The following is a 16,099-nucleotide window of genomic DNA, read 5'->3' as shown; positions in this document are numbered from 1 at the left end:
AGACGACGGAGTACGAAACTCAACAGACCTGAACGAAGAGTAAGATGAAACTTTAGAATCTTTTTCTTTGATCATATCATGAAAAGAAAACAACCATACAAACCTTTGACAAAGGTGATAAAATATAACTATCAGCTACTGTGTTGACGAGACACAGGCTGATGACTTAAAGACGACGGAGTACAAAACTCAACAGACCTGAACGAAGAGTAAGATGAAACTAACAATGTAACACACAAAAAGATAAAGAGACTCATTTATTTAATACCAGTATTTAATTGATAAAGGAGAACACAAAAAGACCTTACCTTTAGAATCTTTTTCTTCGATGAGAGAAAAAGATTCTGAAGGTGGAAAGAGGAACATATATATATAAGAAGAAAAACACGTATAAGAAAAACTGAACATTCAAATAAAAATTACATCCGCACACACTCCTTCACTCCTCCTTCGACTTACTCCGACCACTGAATTAAATCACTATGAAGATCAATAAGCTTTCAACTAGCTCGCTCCTCTTCTCACTGTTAACATTGAGACATACTAAGTTAACTCGACCTCGAGTTAAAGCACTTCATGAATATCTTGAATACATATAACATTCAACTTCGAGAGAAAGTACTTTGTGAATATACATCACGACAAGTTCTTGACAGACTCAATTTACTCCAACAAGAACCCTGAGCGGGAAAGACCAAGTTGGGGGAGAGGGAAGGAGCAAGCAAAAAAAGTTTTGCCTGGACCCTGAAAGCATCCACAGTGGTTGGGCCCCAAATCAACCAACCCCAATTTTAGTGGGGCCCCAAACCACTTGGAATGCAGTGGTGTGGGCTCCAATACAGTACAGAGTATGGGTTACGCATACTTTGAGGCGTAGTATGGGTGTGTTTACACATGTGAAGTATAAGGTTTGGCAAGTGCGGCAATTTGGGGCCCACCACTATTGTTGTCAAATTTGGCAACCAAAGCTCAAAATTTGACAACAGCCCTAAAGATTTTTGGCTATGGGGTTGACAGTGCAGTACAAATCAGGCCCCTGCTGCTAAATTTAGCAATAGAGTGTATCTTTAAATTCAGGGTCCAACATGGCCCTGCAAACATTATTCAACTTCCTCAAGTGGGCAGGAAAAAATGATTGGGAGTATGATTTGTCATAAAAGGATCTATCACTCCACACCTGAGCCATAACACCCACACTACATATGTGTAGCAGGCTCAGTGAATAGGCAGTTAACATGTACATACAGTTCTGCTCAGTTATCTGCTCATCAGGATAAGTTATTCATATGCAATACATGCTGTAACTTTTTTCAGATTGAGAAAAGCATTCAAAAGATTGACAACATACACTGACTCAACATTTTGGTGTAATCACATCAACCCAACTGCATGTAACACCCTTTCTGTTACTAAGAAATAGCTTCAACAATATTGCCTGAGCAGCTACAGAATTATATGTATTGAATTTTTGGGACAATTTTTTCAAAGTCAAAAAAATAACATGTGGTATAACATGTGATTTATTTATTCTGATGGGCAAAAAACTGAGCATACTTGTATGTACATGATAGACAGCTATTTAATTAGCTTGCTGGACATATGTATTGTGGGCATTATGGCTCAGGTGTGCAGTATTGGATCCAATTATGGCAAACTGTAATATTAATCATTTTCCCTTCCAACTTGGGGAAGTTGAATGATGTTCACAGTGTGGATAGCTCAAGATCTTCCACAATCAGTCTCAAAGAAACCTCGGGAACCAAAACTGTGCAGACAAAGCCTTCAGTACTGAGAGGTTCAACTTTGGTGTGTACAAGCCGGTTTGGAGCTTGGGGGCGTAGGAATTTCCAACAAAGAGATTGATATATGATTTATAAGCCTCTGCCACCATAGCTACAGTTCATGATTAGCTACCAGAAGATGAGAACCCAAGCTGATCAATAGATACTTATCACCCCGGTTGTTCAAGCTCAAAAGTGAGATCTTGGTGTAATACACTATCCATCCAACATGTACCATGATCCTTGCAGATGTTCAGAGTGCTGATCCAGTAAGTGCTTTCAATTTGGTGATTGATGATCTGCTTCAGGTCAGTGATGTCTTGCTGTACATGACTGGGACCAGGGCCCGATATGAGATGTGTTAGAGAAATTAGTTGATGTGAGAAGACAAGGACAATCAGAGTCACTAAGCTCTATGAAAGTAAGACAAAAACCTTTATAAAGGTCACAAACACTTTCAGCCGTGTTGACAAGACAGGCTAACAACTTTTGAAAAGACAAGTACTAAACTCGTATGAACCTGGATGACGGAATGAGGAGGGATGAAAATGAAAATGAAACAGTTCAAAATCCAATTCCTCGATGGGGGGTCCACACACAAGTAATACTACTAACCTTTATAAAGGTGACAACCAATTTTAGCCGTGTTGACAAGACAGGCTAACAACTTATGAAAAGACAAGTACTAAACTCGTACGAACCTGGATGAAGGAATGAGGAGGGATGAAAATGAAAATGAAACACTAGGAAGAGAAGACAAAACCAAGTAAAGTAAGATAGGGGATGCAGCAATTGAAGTGGTTTAGTGAAGATCTTGTTGAGAAAAAGAAAAAGATAACTAGCACCAATCTCACCCTTAAAATCCAATTCCTCAATGGGTAAAAAGGATTCGATAGGGAGAAGAGAGACAGGTTCATAAGAGAAAAACAATAAGACAAATTTTTAGAACAAGTGAAACCCAACACAACAACAATGCATTAGTTCCCCCTTAATCTATCCCAATGCGGAAAGAGTTTTCTGCCAACCTCCTCTTCACATAACAAAATGAAAGCCTTCATTTCAACTTTAGTATCTCTTCCTTCCAGATTCTTCACAAGTTGAGATCAAGTGTTTTAAGTACATTGAGCCTTACTGGTTTTGAAAGATAACTCAGTCTCAGGAGTTAAATTCTCCAACACACACCCTCAAGACCATTCAGGACCAATTTAATTTAAGCCCAGATTTCAACATAATTTGATGAATTGTTGATTTACTTACGGCTTTGGTCTACAGATAAGCAGTTAATCTTTATAAAAAACAAATAATTAATTAAATCAACTCAAACAGGAAAGCCAGGTGCAAAGATTCAATTAAAATCTTAACAATGATGTAATGTTGACAATAATCACATGTTTCATAATACATTCCAAAAAGTGTGAATGACTTGACGTAAAGGTTGTTGACCATGACCGTAATGTGTGTCAAAGAGATAAGACCATAAACTGTCCTTGTTACATCCAAGTTGACTTGAGGATCTTGATCATTACTATTAGTAATTTGACTGGCAATAGTATATTGTTCAATTATTTGCTCATCTGATTTGAAGTCTTGAGTCAATACTGGAACCGCTCCGCACCACTCTGGATTTTGACCAGTTTTGGGTGCAGAGCAGAGGTACTGCACTTGAGTGCACCACACTGCCTCTGCTTTTTTATTTTTCTTGGGCTCATGGTGGAGTGGACCAATAAAACTGCTCAACTAGCTCTGCGCGCCGCGCCTTTTAGCGCTTGAGCAGTAAGAAAAACACAAGATGACATTTATTTCAAGGTGATAAAGTTGAGTAAGTAAACTAGGTAAAATAGATGAAGAACTATATGAACTAGCATAGATAATATAACTATATTCACATCTTGACTTCTATCTTTCTAATCTTCTTCTGATCCAATATATCCATCTCTTAAATAATTTTCATATACCATCTGTTTAGCTTGTAATAATGTTCTGATGTCCTTGTTGTCTTTGTTGTGAATAATATGATAATGTTTGATTAGTCGGAATTGAACTTTCAATCATGCCTTTTTCATATTTAGATATATATGTAATTCTTCTCAAATAATAGAAAAATTGATTTAAAGTTGATGACCATCCTTCACAATAAAAACAATGTACTTTAAACTAATGTCCAACAATATGAACACTACATGAAACCTCTGAAAACACATTAAAATCAGAATCTAGACCAAAATAGGAAAGAGATTTGAATCAAAAATGCCAGCCAAATGAGAAATCAGATAAGAATTAGATGACAAAAATTTTTGATTGGAGTTTCAAGCATTCCATTTTTAATTGGTTTACGTGCTGCATGTGAAGGATTAATTGATTGAATCATGATCAGTTTTCACCATACTTTGATTGCTCCTCTTGATTATGATGATGAATGAGTTTGTGATGAGCTCAATGATATCAGATTAGCAAATTGAAATCTGTCAGGTAAAGGTTGAGGATGTGGAAACATTGAACAATCAGCTTGAGGTGCACCACAATAAACTAAATAACCTTGAATTGAAGATCTAGAAATTGGATCTGATAAGGAAGATTCAAGAGAGGCAAGCCAGCTATATACAACTTGTACCCTTGACCAGGCCTGGGTACAGGGTTTCTGTCTGCTCCGCTCTATAGAGCAGGGAGGCCCAGCCAGGGTGGTGAGCGGAGCAATTGCTCTGCTCTAATTTGCGGTGCACAGAGCGGCAAAGGAAAACACTCCAAAGCTGCTCTGCAACCGCACTTGGGGGCGGAGTGGTTCCAGTATTGGTGACATTGTACAGAGTAAAGGATAGATTGTACTCCTTTTGGGTAAAATATCTGAAAGGATTTTTGTAATCATATCCGTTATTAGCGGTGCGATGATGGCAATAAGCCACATGAATGGTGCAGGGATTCATTGAACCTTGGAAGCGCATCTAATTGAGATTGGAGGTGTGTCCATTAGGTGGTTCATTGATTGGAGGTGTGTTTTGGTGATATGGAGGATATGCTGATGGTGAAATGTGATGTCTTAACTCACCAATACTTGGTATAAAAAATACCAGTGCACAATTTTTTGGGCCAATCCCAAGGCTCATTGCCAGGGAAGATCAGTTACTCTTGATAAAAATATAAAACCTCTACGGGGAGGCTAGCGGTACAATAACTGCCAGCTAAGAACAAGACACAAGCATAAGGGCCCGTTTGGCTGCGTTTCCCAAAAAGTGTAATTTGGTTATACGATTTACCAAACAGTCGTCCAAAACAGCTATCAAAAGATTGCCACGATCGTGATTGAACTTGACAAAGTTCAATCAAGAGAGGGGCAAAAAGTGTTTTTTGTCTGAAAAACAGCCTTGAGGCTGTTTTTTGTCTGAAAAACAGCCTTGAGGCTGTTTTTCAGATCAGTTGAATATATCGTGATATATGATCTGATATATTGATCATATATCGTTGCCGAACATCACGTCTTTTTCGAAACTCATAAAAGATTTTGAATGAAAAAGGCTTTTTAGATTTGGTGGTCTATAACATGTTATAGAGTTTTACAAGTGTAGCCGAACGGGCCCTAAGCTTTAAAACTAATATAAAAAGATAAGACTGAGATAACCTAAAAAATACTTTAACTGAAACAATTTTGAAAACATTTTTTTCAAAAAAGAAATATATATAAAAAGAGAAACTGACACCACTTAAACAACTGATAAGACAAACCGCACCATACAAAAAACTCACAAGCACACTTTGTCCTAGCAATTGGGAATAAGGGTGGGTGGGTGCTGAAAAATGGTGAAGAACTGTTGAAGACGTAACAGCTACGACTGTGAACACCATGGGAATGAGATGTTGGGATTTGGTGAAACAGTAAAGAGTTATGACATCATAACTGTGGATTTGGAAAATAAAGGTCAAGAAGTCCAAACCGTTAGTTTTTACTTGGACTAGGAGCGCACTTCTAGAGACAAGAATAGGTGTCACGTGCTGATCATGTGTCACAGCTCCAACAAACAATCTGTACACCACGGGGTAAATTTTTGTCGGAATACAAGCAAAAAGTTGGTCGTGTCGAAATCTGGCCAAACACTGGAATTTCGGCCGGAATTCAGCTGTTAGGCTGTCTGGTCGGCCTGGCGAGAGGTCAAACAGTCTTTCAGCAAGCAGAAGATGGTAAGAGGAAATGTCTTCAGGGAATGTAAAACCAGAGGCTGTGAAATTAAGGTCCAGTTTTCCCAATTGCCCCCATAGACGTGGTTGTAGCCTTCCCTTTTTTATTCTGACAACGGGAGAGCTCCTAGAATCCATTCTTTGGTCTGGGAGCTCCTCCCCATGTTCCTCAACATCAATGCCTTAACCCATAAGGGGTTGATGGTGTGTGGGTTAAGGCATTGATGGTGTGGCTATGGGAGGGAACTGTTATGATCTCATCTTAGATCATTCTATAAGGATATGCTTATAACTGTAACGCTTGTCTTTATATACTTTGTTATACGTCACCTTCATTTAGGGTGTTCAAACCTCAAAATCAATTCATGCAAGTTTTGTGCAAGTTCTGTGCAAGATATGAATAGAACTTGCACGGATCTTGCACAAAACTTGCAAGAGTCGGTCTCGCACGGTTTTTGCACGGTTTGGAACACAATAACTCGGGTTGTCAAAAAAATTACTGTGCAAGATTAGTGCAAAAAATCTTGCACGGATCTTGCACGGATCTTGCACGTCGGTCTTGCACATTTCTTGCACAGGTTTGAACACCCTAATTGTACCCTTTCTCTTCATGGTACAATTCAATCATACATTGTTATAAGGTACAAGCAGCACAAGACCCAATCTCCTATAGTCCCTCATCCTAAGATCCAATAGACTAGTCTCTGTACGTAACCGAGTCTGCTCATATCACATTGTACCATCTTTTAAGTACAGACGCTAGTAGAACAAAACAATATTAACTCTAAGCTTCAAAACCTCATCTCACGTCACAACCTTATCGACGATACAAACCAACGCCACCAATCTCGACAATCCATACAAACCAACGCCACAATCATCTGAACCAAACCTTACCGACACAAACAAACCAATACAATCGATACACGTCACAAGACGTCACAACCAAACCGATACAATCAATACAACTGATACAACTATCCCTTCGTACCACTCTCTGTATACTCTTCGAATACAGTCTAGTCTCCCTGTAATCTAAAGACGACGAGGTACGGGATTCTTCGTAACGACGATCAGAATTCTCAGGATTCGCACAATTCATCGAATTCTAATTCCTCGTTACACACTGCTGAAACAACCGGTCAAATGGCCAACTTAGATGAGATCGCTTGACAGATCCAGGATCTCAACGCTCGTCTTATCAATGAGACAAACCTTCGTCACGAGGAAACTGCGCGACGAATTGCAGCAGAAGCTCGTTTAGAGGCTTCTATTGCTGCTCATCCCGCTACTCAACCTGCTGTGTCACAAGCTGTAGCTCACATCCCGGCGCCTGTTGCTCACATGGCGAAGATGGCTACCCCGGACAAGTTCGACGGGAAGAGAGGTGCTAAGGCTGAGATGTTTATACAACAGGTTTCGTTGTATGTTTTAACAAACGAACGCTCATTTCCCGCCGAGTACAACAAAGTAGCGTTCGCCGTATCTTATCTCACGGGCGACGCTAGTGTTTGGGCCGCTCCTTTTGTTCGCAAAATCATTGGCGACGACAAGGAATCGGTCACCTTCAAAAGCTTTTTAGATGTATTCAAAGGTACCTACTTTGATCCACATCGTGTAAGCAAGGCCGAGAACGCGATCAGAGCGTTATGGCAAACCAAATCAGTATTGTAATACTCGACTCGCTTCAATCAACTTGCCAGTATTGTTAGCTGGGAGGACTCGACCTTAATGAGTCATTTTAAAGGACACCTCAAGCCCGAAATCACTGTTCCGTTGATTAGGGACAATTCCTCTACTTTGGATCAACTGATCAAAGCGGCGATTGAAGTGGATCACTTGTTGCATCCCAATCGAGACGGTATTTCTTTGTTTCATGAGGGATCAGAGGAAAAAGTGATTGAAGTTCAAGGAGTAGCTGATAGCGGAGGTGTTAGAAGTGTGATGAGATCTGATGATGCTATGGACTTGTCAGCGGTTCGTTTCAATTGTTCTTACCCGGAATATCAACGCCGCAAGAAGGAAAATCTATGCTTCTATTGTGGCAAGGCGGGTCATTCGGTATCTTGCTGTACTCAAGCCAAGGCCAATAAGGGGAAGAACAAAGGTTTCAAGGGTCAATTTTCAGACGTTATGATCGGTGGTAGTGGAGGAGGAAGTAGTAGTATGACCAGTAGTAGTGTTGTAGAGTCGAAAAATGGGGGTGCTCAGGAGTGAACGTTACGCCACCCTTGAGCAGTTTTAGTGGTTTTTGTGTTGGTGTTGGTGCAAATAAATTGTTAAGTAATTCAGACCCAAGACTTTTTAAGTGCATCTCCGTCCACGATCCCACCCAAGCCGTAACCCATAAAGCTCTTTGCCTACTTGACTGTGGATCAACTCACAATGTCATTAAGGAGAAGTTTGTTGATGAGAAGAAAATGAAAAAAGAAGATTTGCCCAATTGGAGAGAGGTGACTGCCTTCGACGGGAGGAGGAGTTTCATTAAATTCAAAATTGAGCTGAAAATTGAGAACAAAGAAGAAACAGAAGAACTTCAAGTAGCAGACTTGAAAGGCCAGTACGACGTCATCTTAGGTATGCCATGGTTTAGAAGATATGGTCATCTAGTTGACTGGGCCCATAGCAAGATTGGATGCATCACCTCAAGTCCGCCAAAGGTCCCTGCCGAGGAGGGTATTGAGGACAAAGCTAGGAAACTTGAGGAGGGGGCTAATCGTTTATCGGTTGTTACGCCCCCGCGATGTGAGTCTGCCCGCTCAATTTCTGTATACAAGAGGACTATTACTGGCAAGGATTCTGTTTTAGAACAGGTTGACGTGCCAGATAAAGTCAATAATGAAGAAGTGTCACCTGATGCGATCATGGCCGGCCAGTCAGACGAACTTGGAGGCCAAACTAGCAAATGTGACCCGGGGGTAGCGGCTATGAGCCCATCTGTTAAAGCAGAACCCCCGCCGAGTGAGTCTAACCGTCTTGTTCCATCTGTTGTAAAAATTATCGCTGGCAAGGATCCTCCTTCAAAACAGGATAACCGTCCAAACAAGGTTAAACGAAGAAAGAAGTGCAAGAATCGTCATTTTTGGAGGAAGAAAAAGAAGGCACTCAAGTCACTCGATGCGCCCAAGGCCGGCCATTCAGGAGGACTAGGAGGCCAAACTAGCACATGTGACTCGGGGGTAGCGGCTATATGCCCATCTGTTAACGCAGAACCCCCGCCGAGTGAGTCGAACTTCCTCTTTGTTCTTGATGATGTTGAGGACGTCGTGGCTAGCAATTTTTTTCGTCACAATATTGATCAGTCAGGATCTGAAGACGTGAAGGTGGACACTTTGAAATCGTCGTGGAGCAAGTCGGCAGAGCTTGCTGCATCCAACCCGGAACTTCTAGAAGAGAAGTCCGCAGCTGACCTGGTACCGGTTGAATACCATGATTTCCTGCCGCTTTTCGAAAAGAAGGCATCCCTGCGTTTACCGCCTCGTCGGAAGTACGATTTCCGAGTGGAACTGGTGGAAGGTGCATCTCCTTATGCTGGAAGGATCATCCCTTTATCCCCAGCAGAAAACAAAGCACTTGACAAGATGGTAGAAGAAGGACTCAAGGCAGGAACAATACGACGCTCGACATCGCCTTGGGGTGCACCGGTCTTATTTACCGGAAAGAAAGATGGTAAATTACGACCATGTTTTGATTATTGGAAACTGAATGCAATGACAGTGAAGGTAAAGTACCCACTGCCGCTTACGATGGAGTTGGTTGATAGCCTGCTTGATGCAGAAGAATTCACATCACTGGATATGAGAAATGGCTACAACAACTTACGTGTTGCTGAGGAGGATGAAGCAGAATTGGCGTTCATCTGTCGAGCAGGACAATTCGAACCATTGGTCATGCCGTTTGGCCCAACCGGAGCACCTGGCTACTTTCAATTTTTTATTCAGGATATTTTGAAAGACAGGATTGGGAAAGATGTTACAGCATTTTTAGATGACATGATGGTTTATACCAAGAAGTTTAATGTGCATAAAGATGCTGTTCGAGACGTACTTCAAGTTTGCAAGGATCAATCTTTATGCTTAAAACCGGAAAAATGCAAGTTTTCACAATCTGAAATCGCGTATTTAGGTTTGATCATCTCGAAAAACCGGATCAAGATGGACCCCAAGAAAGTAGAGGCTGTAACTGATTGGCCAGCACCAAAGAATGTGTCTGAAGTATTGAGTTTCGTTGGTTTTGCAAACTTTTACCGACGTCTTATTGATAACTTCTCTAAGGTAGCTCGCCCGTTGCATGAATTAACGAAGAAAGGGACAACTTTCGAATGGACTCAAGCACGACAAAATTCTTTTGACACGTTAAAGCGATTATTCACTACTGCGCCTGTGCTTAAGATCGCTGACCCTTATAAAGCTTTTGTTCTAGAATGTGATTGCTTGGATTTCGCTCTAGGGGCAGTGCTGTCGCAAATTTCGGATGTTGACGGAGAGTTACACCCAGTCGCTTTCTTGTCAAGAACTCTAGTACCAGCGGAACGGAACTACGAGATCTTCGACAAAGAATTGTTGGCAATTTTGGCTGCTTTCAAAGAATGGCGCCATTATTTGGAAGGTAACCCAAACCGATTGGATGTCATAGTTTACTCAGATCACAAGAATTTGGAATCCTTCATGACGACAAAGCAATTAACACGTCGGCAGGCCAGATGGGCAGAAACCCTTGGCTGCTTTGACTTCGAGATAAGATTCAGGCCGGGGAAGCAGTCTCAAAAACCAGATGCTTTATCAAGACGACCTGATTTGCGTCCTGCGGTGGAGGATAAGTTGACATTTGGCCAATTGTTAAAGCCAGATAACTTGCGTCACGATACTTTTATCGCTGATATTGCTATTGATTCTTTTGAGTTGTTGTTTGAAGATGAAGTAGGAGGTCAAAATTTTGAAGACAATTTCGAAAACAAAGAGTGTATTGAAATTGGTGCATTATTGTCATACGATGAAATTTGGAATGATGAAATGATTATGACTTTACTGAAGAACAAAATGAAAGATGACGAATGTATTCAAAATTTGATCAAATCGATAGCATTGCAAAACGCAAAAGAAGATAATTCAGACGAGGAGTATGAAGTTTCAGAAGGGCTTTTGTATTTCCGTAAGAGGGTAGTGGTACCACAAAATGATAAACTGAAATTTGAAATTCTGCGTTCGAGGCATGATAGCAGATTAGTCGGACACCCGGGTCAAGCAAGAACACTATCGTTGGTGGAAAGAAACTTTTACTGGCCGTCGATGAAGAAATATGTGAACAGATATGTTGATGGGTGTTCATCGTGCCAAAGAGTAAAGTCACGAAACACAAAACTTTTCGGCTTTTTGAAACCTTTGCCTGTCCCGGCTGGCCCGTGGACTGACATTTGCATGGATCTAATTACTGATCTGCCTTTGTCGGAGGGGAAAGACACAATTTTGACTGTGGTTGATAGGTTGACGAAGATGGGGCATTTCATAGCCTGCAATAAGACGACTGATTCAATGGGTCTTGCACGCTTGTTGATCGACAACGTATGGAAACTTCATGGTACGCCAAAAAGCATAGTGTCGGATCGTGGGTCAATCTTTGTCAGTAGAATCACCAGGGAAATGAACGCCCAGTTAGGAATCGCAACGAAACCTTCTACGGCGTTTCATCCGCAAACCGACGGTCAATCCGAGGTATCCAACCGTAGTGTTGAGGGTTATATAAGACATTTTGCTAATTATGATCAAAGCAATTGGGTCAGGAACTTATCAACTTTTGAATTCTCTTACAATTACGGGATACAAACTAGAAACCCGGATTTGTTCCGGGTTTCCCAATTCGGACTTTTTGGCTGTGTTTGAGAAACTCGGAATCTGGGTCAAAATTCCCAATTTTTTTCTACTTTGAATCCCTGGACGCCTTCAACTTCCCATCTTTGCCAACTCCAAATCTCAAATCCGCTTTGATCTCAACTGACAGGTCCTCCTTCACCACACACCTCCATCCACTACCATCCTCTCATGCCTCATTTTGACCGTCAAAAGTTGAAAACTTCAAAAGTCAATACCAGCTTCCAGTTATGCAAGAACGGCTCTTGCTCGGAACACACGTGGAGTCTTTTTGTTCTCTTAATCCCTTTTTTATCATCTTTCACTAAACTGACTTTTCCTTCTCTTTGGGTTGGTTGATTAGAATTAAGACCACTTGATAGAACCAGTAGCTCCGATCGTTTCAGAGCACAGTTTCTTTTACGCTCTCTGTAATGCTAACATCGACTTCAGAACTCGTATCACTTTATATGATCGATTACTAGTTCATCTCTTTACCTCTCTTTTTTGTTTCCATCAATCTTTTTATACTAATCTTTTCTTTCTCTATTCGATCTTTGATTTGGTGCCTATAGTCTCAAGTATTGGGAATTAGCAGATACATGTTTTTTAGTCGCTAAGAACTTTGCAATCAAATTTAAACCGAGTTTCCTTTTACTTTTTTTCAAAGTCTTTGTGTAAGGAGGATGAGTTGATCATCAATAATATGATGAGTCAGAGGGTAGTTCGGACTCTGATTGGATCATGGTGCCGTGATCGAAGTGTGGAGCGGAGATGGTTGTGGAGATCTTGTTTGACAACATGGAAGTCAAAATTGGGGCTCTTGATTTTTTCCGAGTTTCCCAGATTCTGAAATGAAGTTGGGAAACTCGGAAACCAGGAAAAAAAACCCGGTTTCTACTTTGTATCCCGTAAATAATCTAGATCACACAGCGATTGGTATGTCACCATTCAAGAGTAATTATGGCCACGATTTAAGTTTAGGAAGATTAATTCATGGTGAAAGATGTGTGATGGCGGTCGAGGAAAGGTTAAATCAATTAACAGAAGTACAAGAAGAGATCAAGTCACATATGAAAAGAAGCCAAGACATTATGAAAAAGAATTATGACAAAAACGTAAAGGAGGAGGAAGAATGGGAGGAAGGTAGCAAAGTATGGCTGAGTAGTAGAAATTTATCGACAACGAGGCCAACGGCGAAATTTAGCCATAAATGGCTAGGACCTTTCAAAATAGAAAAGAAGATTTCACCTGTTGCTTATAAGCTGACACTACCATTGTCAATGAAATGCTTACATCCTGTTTTTCATGTTTCTTTGTTAAGGCAGTTTATTCCGGACACAATTGAAGAAAGAAGACAAGCAACACCGGAGCCAATTGTATTAGAGGGTGTGGAGGAATTTGAGGTTGAAGAAATATTAGATTGTAGAAGGAGAAGAGGAGTTTTGGAATATTTATTGAGCTGGAAAGGTTATGGACCGGAAGAAGACTCTTGGGAAAAAGAGGATTCCTTAAGCAACGCTCAAGATTTATTAAATGACTTCAAAATCAAATATCCAAATGCCGAAAATGGATACAAACGGACACGGAGAAAGAAGTGAGAGATTCAAGCTTTTTCCCTGAAAGTGAGGGTTTTTTAACACTGAATCGTGGAAAGATTGCAGAGCTGCAAGAGGGGCTTGGGCATTAATGGGGGAGTAATGTTATGATCTCATCTTGGATCATTCTATAAGGATATGCTTATAACTGTAAAGCTTGTCTTTATATACTTTGTTATATGTCACCTTCATTGTACCCTTTCTCTTCATGGTACAATTCAATCATACATCGTTATAAGGTATAAGCAGCACAAGACCCAATCTCCTATAGTCCCTCATCCTAAGATCCAATAGACTAGTCTCTGTACGTAACCGAGTCTGCTCATATCAGGAACAAAGAGGTTCCCTTGATCAGCAACATACAAGCCTGTTTTGGAGACAGTTTGTAGGCTGCCAGATGGCCCATCTGGCAGTGGTAAGGCAATCTTGCCTTTTGACCGCCGCACCACTGACCATCTGGCGGTGGTTCTCCACCACCAAGCGAATCTTGCCTCTGGATGGTATTCCATGACCGCCATCCGATGGTACAAATTACCCCGTGGTGTAAGCCTTTGCCTCGTGAATGATTGGCGCTGCTGTGCTCTTGACCAATCCCAAACTCCAAATTCCCTCTTTACCTTTTTGAGGACACTCTTTACCTTTGGAGTTTTCCTATATGAAGTGGAGCTCTCTTGTTTGCTCATCCCACTTCATCTTTCTCAAAGACATTATAAGTCTCCTCCTAAACGGTAGTCTCCTATCTTTTCGAGATCTTTTATCCTTCCTAGTCATTGATCTCACATACAATTTTTTGGTCCCACCCACCTCTCCCTTTATTGTATTACTTTTTAGGCCGCCCCATAGCGGACCTTTTTGATGCCTTTGAGTCTGCACATGTACTTTCCTATTCAGCATAGTTTTCAGTTACATTTGCAATTAGGGTCTCTTGCCCCGATTCAGGCTAAAACACTCCATTGTGAGTTTCTGCCCAAATCACATCAAGCACCAAACCTATTCCATTACACAGATTAAGAGTACCAAACACATCACATTTCCAACCGTTAATAACAAGTTTTTTTCAAAGGTCTATCAAGCCATCACATCAGTCCTTTATGAAATTTTAGCGCCCAAAAATTTGTACAAGTCAAGAAAGAGAATTGGAAAAAGAAGTACCAACAACTTTATGAACTGGCTGACATGTGCAGTTGTGGGCTTTGGGTTGGGCTCTTAGGATTGGGGGGGAACCGTGATGTGCAACGGTATGTACTTGGGGTAGGGTTTGTTTTTTGGGGTGGGGGGTTCATGACTTGATGACTAAATAGCCACAACTTGTGGCTAGTCAAGAAAGAGGGTCTCAAACAGCTCTTAAGTTTTAACTCGTTGAATGACAGCTGTCAGGACTCAGCATTGAGGGACTTTGTTAAGTTATCGTAGGGGGTCCCAGACTACTGTCTGAGAACCAGCTGTATGAGTAGTCGGTGGTAGCCGGTGGTGCATTTAAAAACAAAAAATGAATCATCCCGAGTCAAAGTCAAATGATTTATTTATGGTTGGTCGAATGAGGTCGAGTGGTTCTCTATGTTTCGTGTAAGATTATAAACTCATCAGAGTCCCACGCTGTGGGACTCCGATGAGTTATAGTAAGATTACAAAAGTTATAAACAGCGCCTTCAACATATCCTTCATTCCCTCACACACCAAAACTTGCTAGATATCCTCCAGACCTTACATCTTGGACTATCCCATCAGACCTGTCTCCAGCCTCAAAGAATTTGCTATGCTTTTCTTCAAATATGGTATACAAATATTGTTCTGGAAATTTCCAGAAGATTTTTCCCAGAATGTCAGAAAGAAAAATTATAATGGTATCTGGCATTCTGGTGTTCTGGAAGTTTGAACCCCCCAGCAGTCCAGAATACCAGAATCCTGAGTACATGACTGTAACACCAAGTGGAACCTTGTTCACAGAAATATAGTTTTCCAGAACACCAGAAGGGTTCTGGCGTTCTGGGAAAAACCTTCTGGAAATCTCCAGAACAATATTTGTATACCATAAAAGTTGTCATTGCTGCTGTTCTAGCGGGTCAGTGAATCCACATTAATCCATATCTCCATATCTCCATTCATACTCAATCTTACTCAATCCTTTATCTACTCTCATAGCCACAATCTCCGCCAGCCTTGTCCAAGTTGACCAACCGTGAGCAAAGCCTTAACATCTTTCTTTGTGTTGCTGGCTCTCAGAAACTTTACCTAACACATGACTTGCTTGATCTCAGTGTCACTCGTGAAGTCATACAACGACGATTTGTAGAGTTCACTCCGATCATCGAAAAGAGATCGTAAGTGAACGTTCTGAGCATCAACTCTCGTTATTCTACGCTCGTGCATCGACTGATTGATATGATACCTGCCTACTCAAAACCAATCTCACTAACTAAAGGCTCCTCAAAACTCGTGAACCTTGCAACAAATGTGATGATAATAGCGGACGCAGTTGTTGTTGATCTGGCCGATTTCAATGCAATCAACGTACGTATGTTGCAGTTCAGGAGGGCTATATGTGGACGTAAACGCTTATCATAACATGCAACAATTTCTTTCCTCCAAAAGAGCCTTCTACGCATTCTCCTGGTCAAAGTTGAAGTCAGCTTGCTCTCTGCTTATCATAGCCATTCATTGCACCAGTTTGTTTTTTGTGCGCCAGCTGATTTGTAAACCAAGTGAT

At 41.0% G+C, this 16,099-nt stretch overlaps 2 protein-coding genes across 2 annotated transcripts; one reads left to right on the top strand and one right to left on the bottom strand.

Moving 5' to 3' along the window:
• Positions 1-6,825: 6,825 nt before the first annotated feature.
• MELLADRAFT_95313 (uncharacterized protein) lies at positions 6,826-7,050 on the bottom strand (the record flags this gene model as incomplete). Its single annotated transcript, XM_007406800.1, has 1 exon — positions 6,826-7,050. The coding sequence occupies one exon, from the start codon at positions 7,048-7,050 to the stop codon at positions 6,826-6,828; it is 225 nt and encodes a 74-aa protein (XP_007406862.1).
• Positions 7,051-15,148: 8,098 nt separating this feature from the next.
• MELLADRAFT_124537 (uncharacterized protein) lies at positions 15,149-15,878 on the top strand (the record flags this gene model as incomplete). The annotated part of the gene is made up of 5 exons (XM_007406896.1): positions 15,149-15,167; positions 15,431-15,454; positions 15,535-15,571; positions 15,651-15,713; positions 15,815-15,878. 5 exons carry the CDS (start codon positions 15,149-15,151, stop codon positions 15,876-15,878), a joined length of 207 nt encoding a protein of 68 aa, XP_007406958.1.
• Between the last annotated feature and the right edge of the window lie 221 nt (positions 15,879-16,099).

Source organism: Melampsora larici-populina (genome assembly GCF_000204055.1).
Source record: "Melampsora larici-populina 98AG31 unplaced genomic scaffold MELLAscaffold_7, whole genome shotgun sequence".
Classification (NCBI taxonomy): domain Eukaryota; kingdom Fungi; phylum Basidiomycota; class Pucciniomycetes; order Pucciniales; family Melampsoraceae; genus Melampsora; species Melampsora laricis-populina.
Note: the sequence above shows the minus strand (reverse complement) of the source record. Positions and strands in the feature narration are given on the sequence as shown.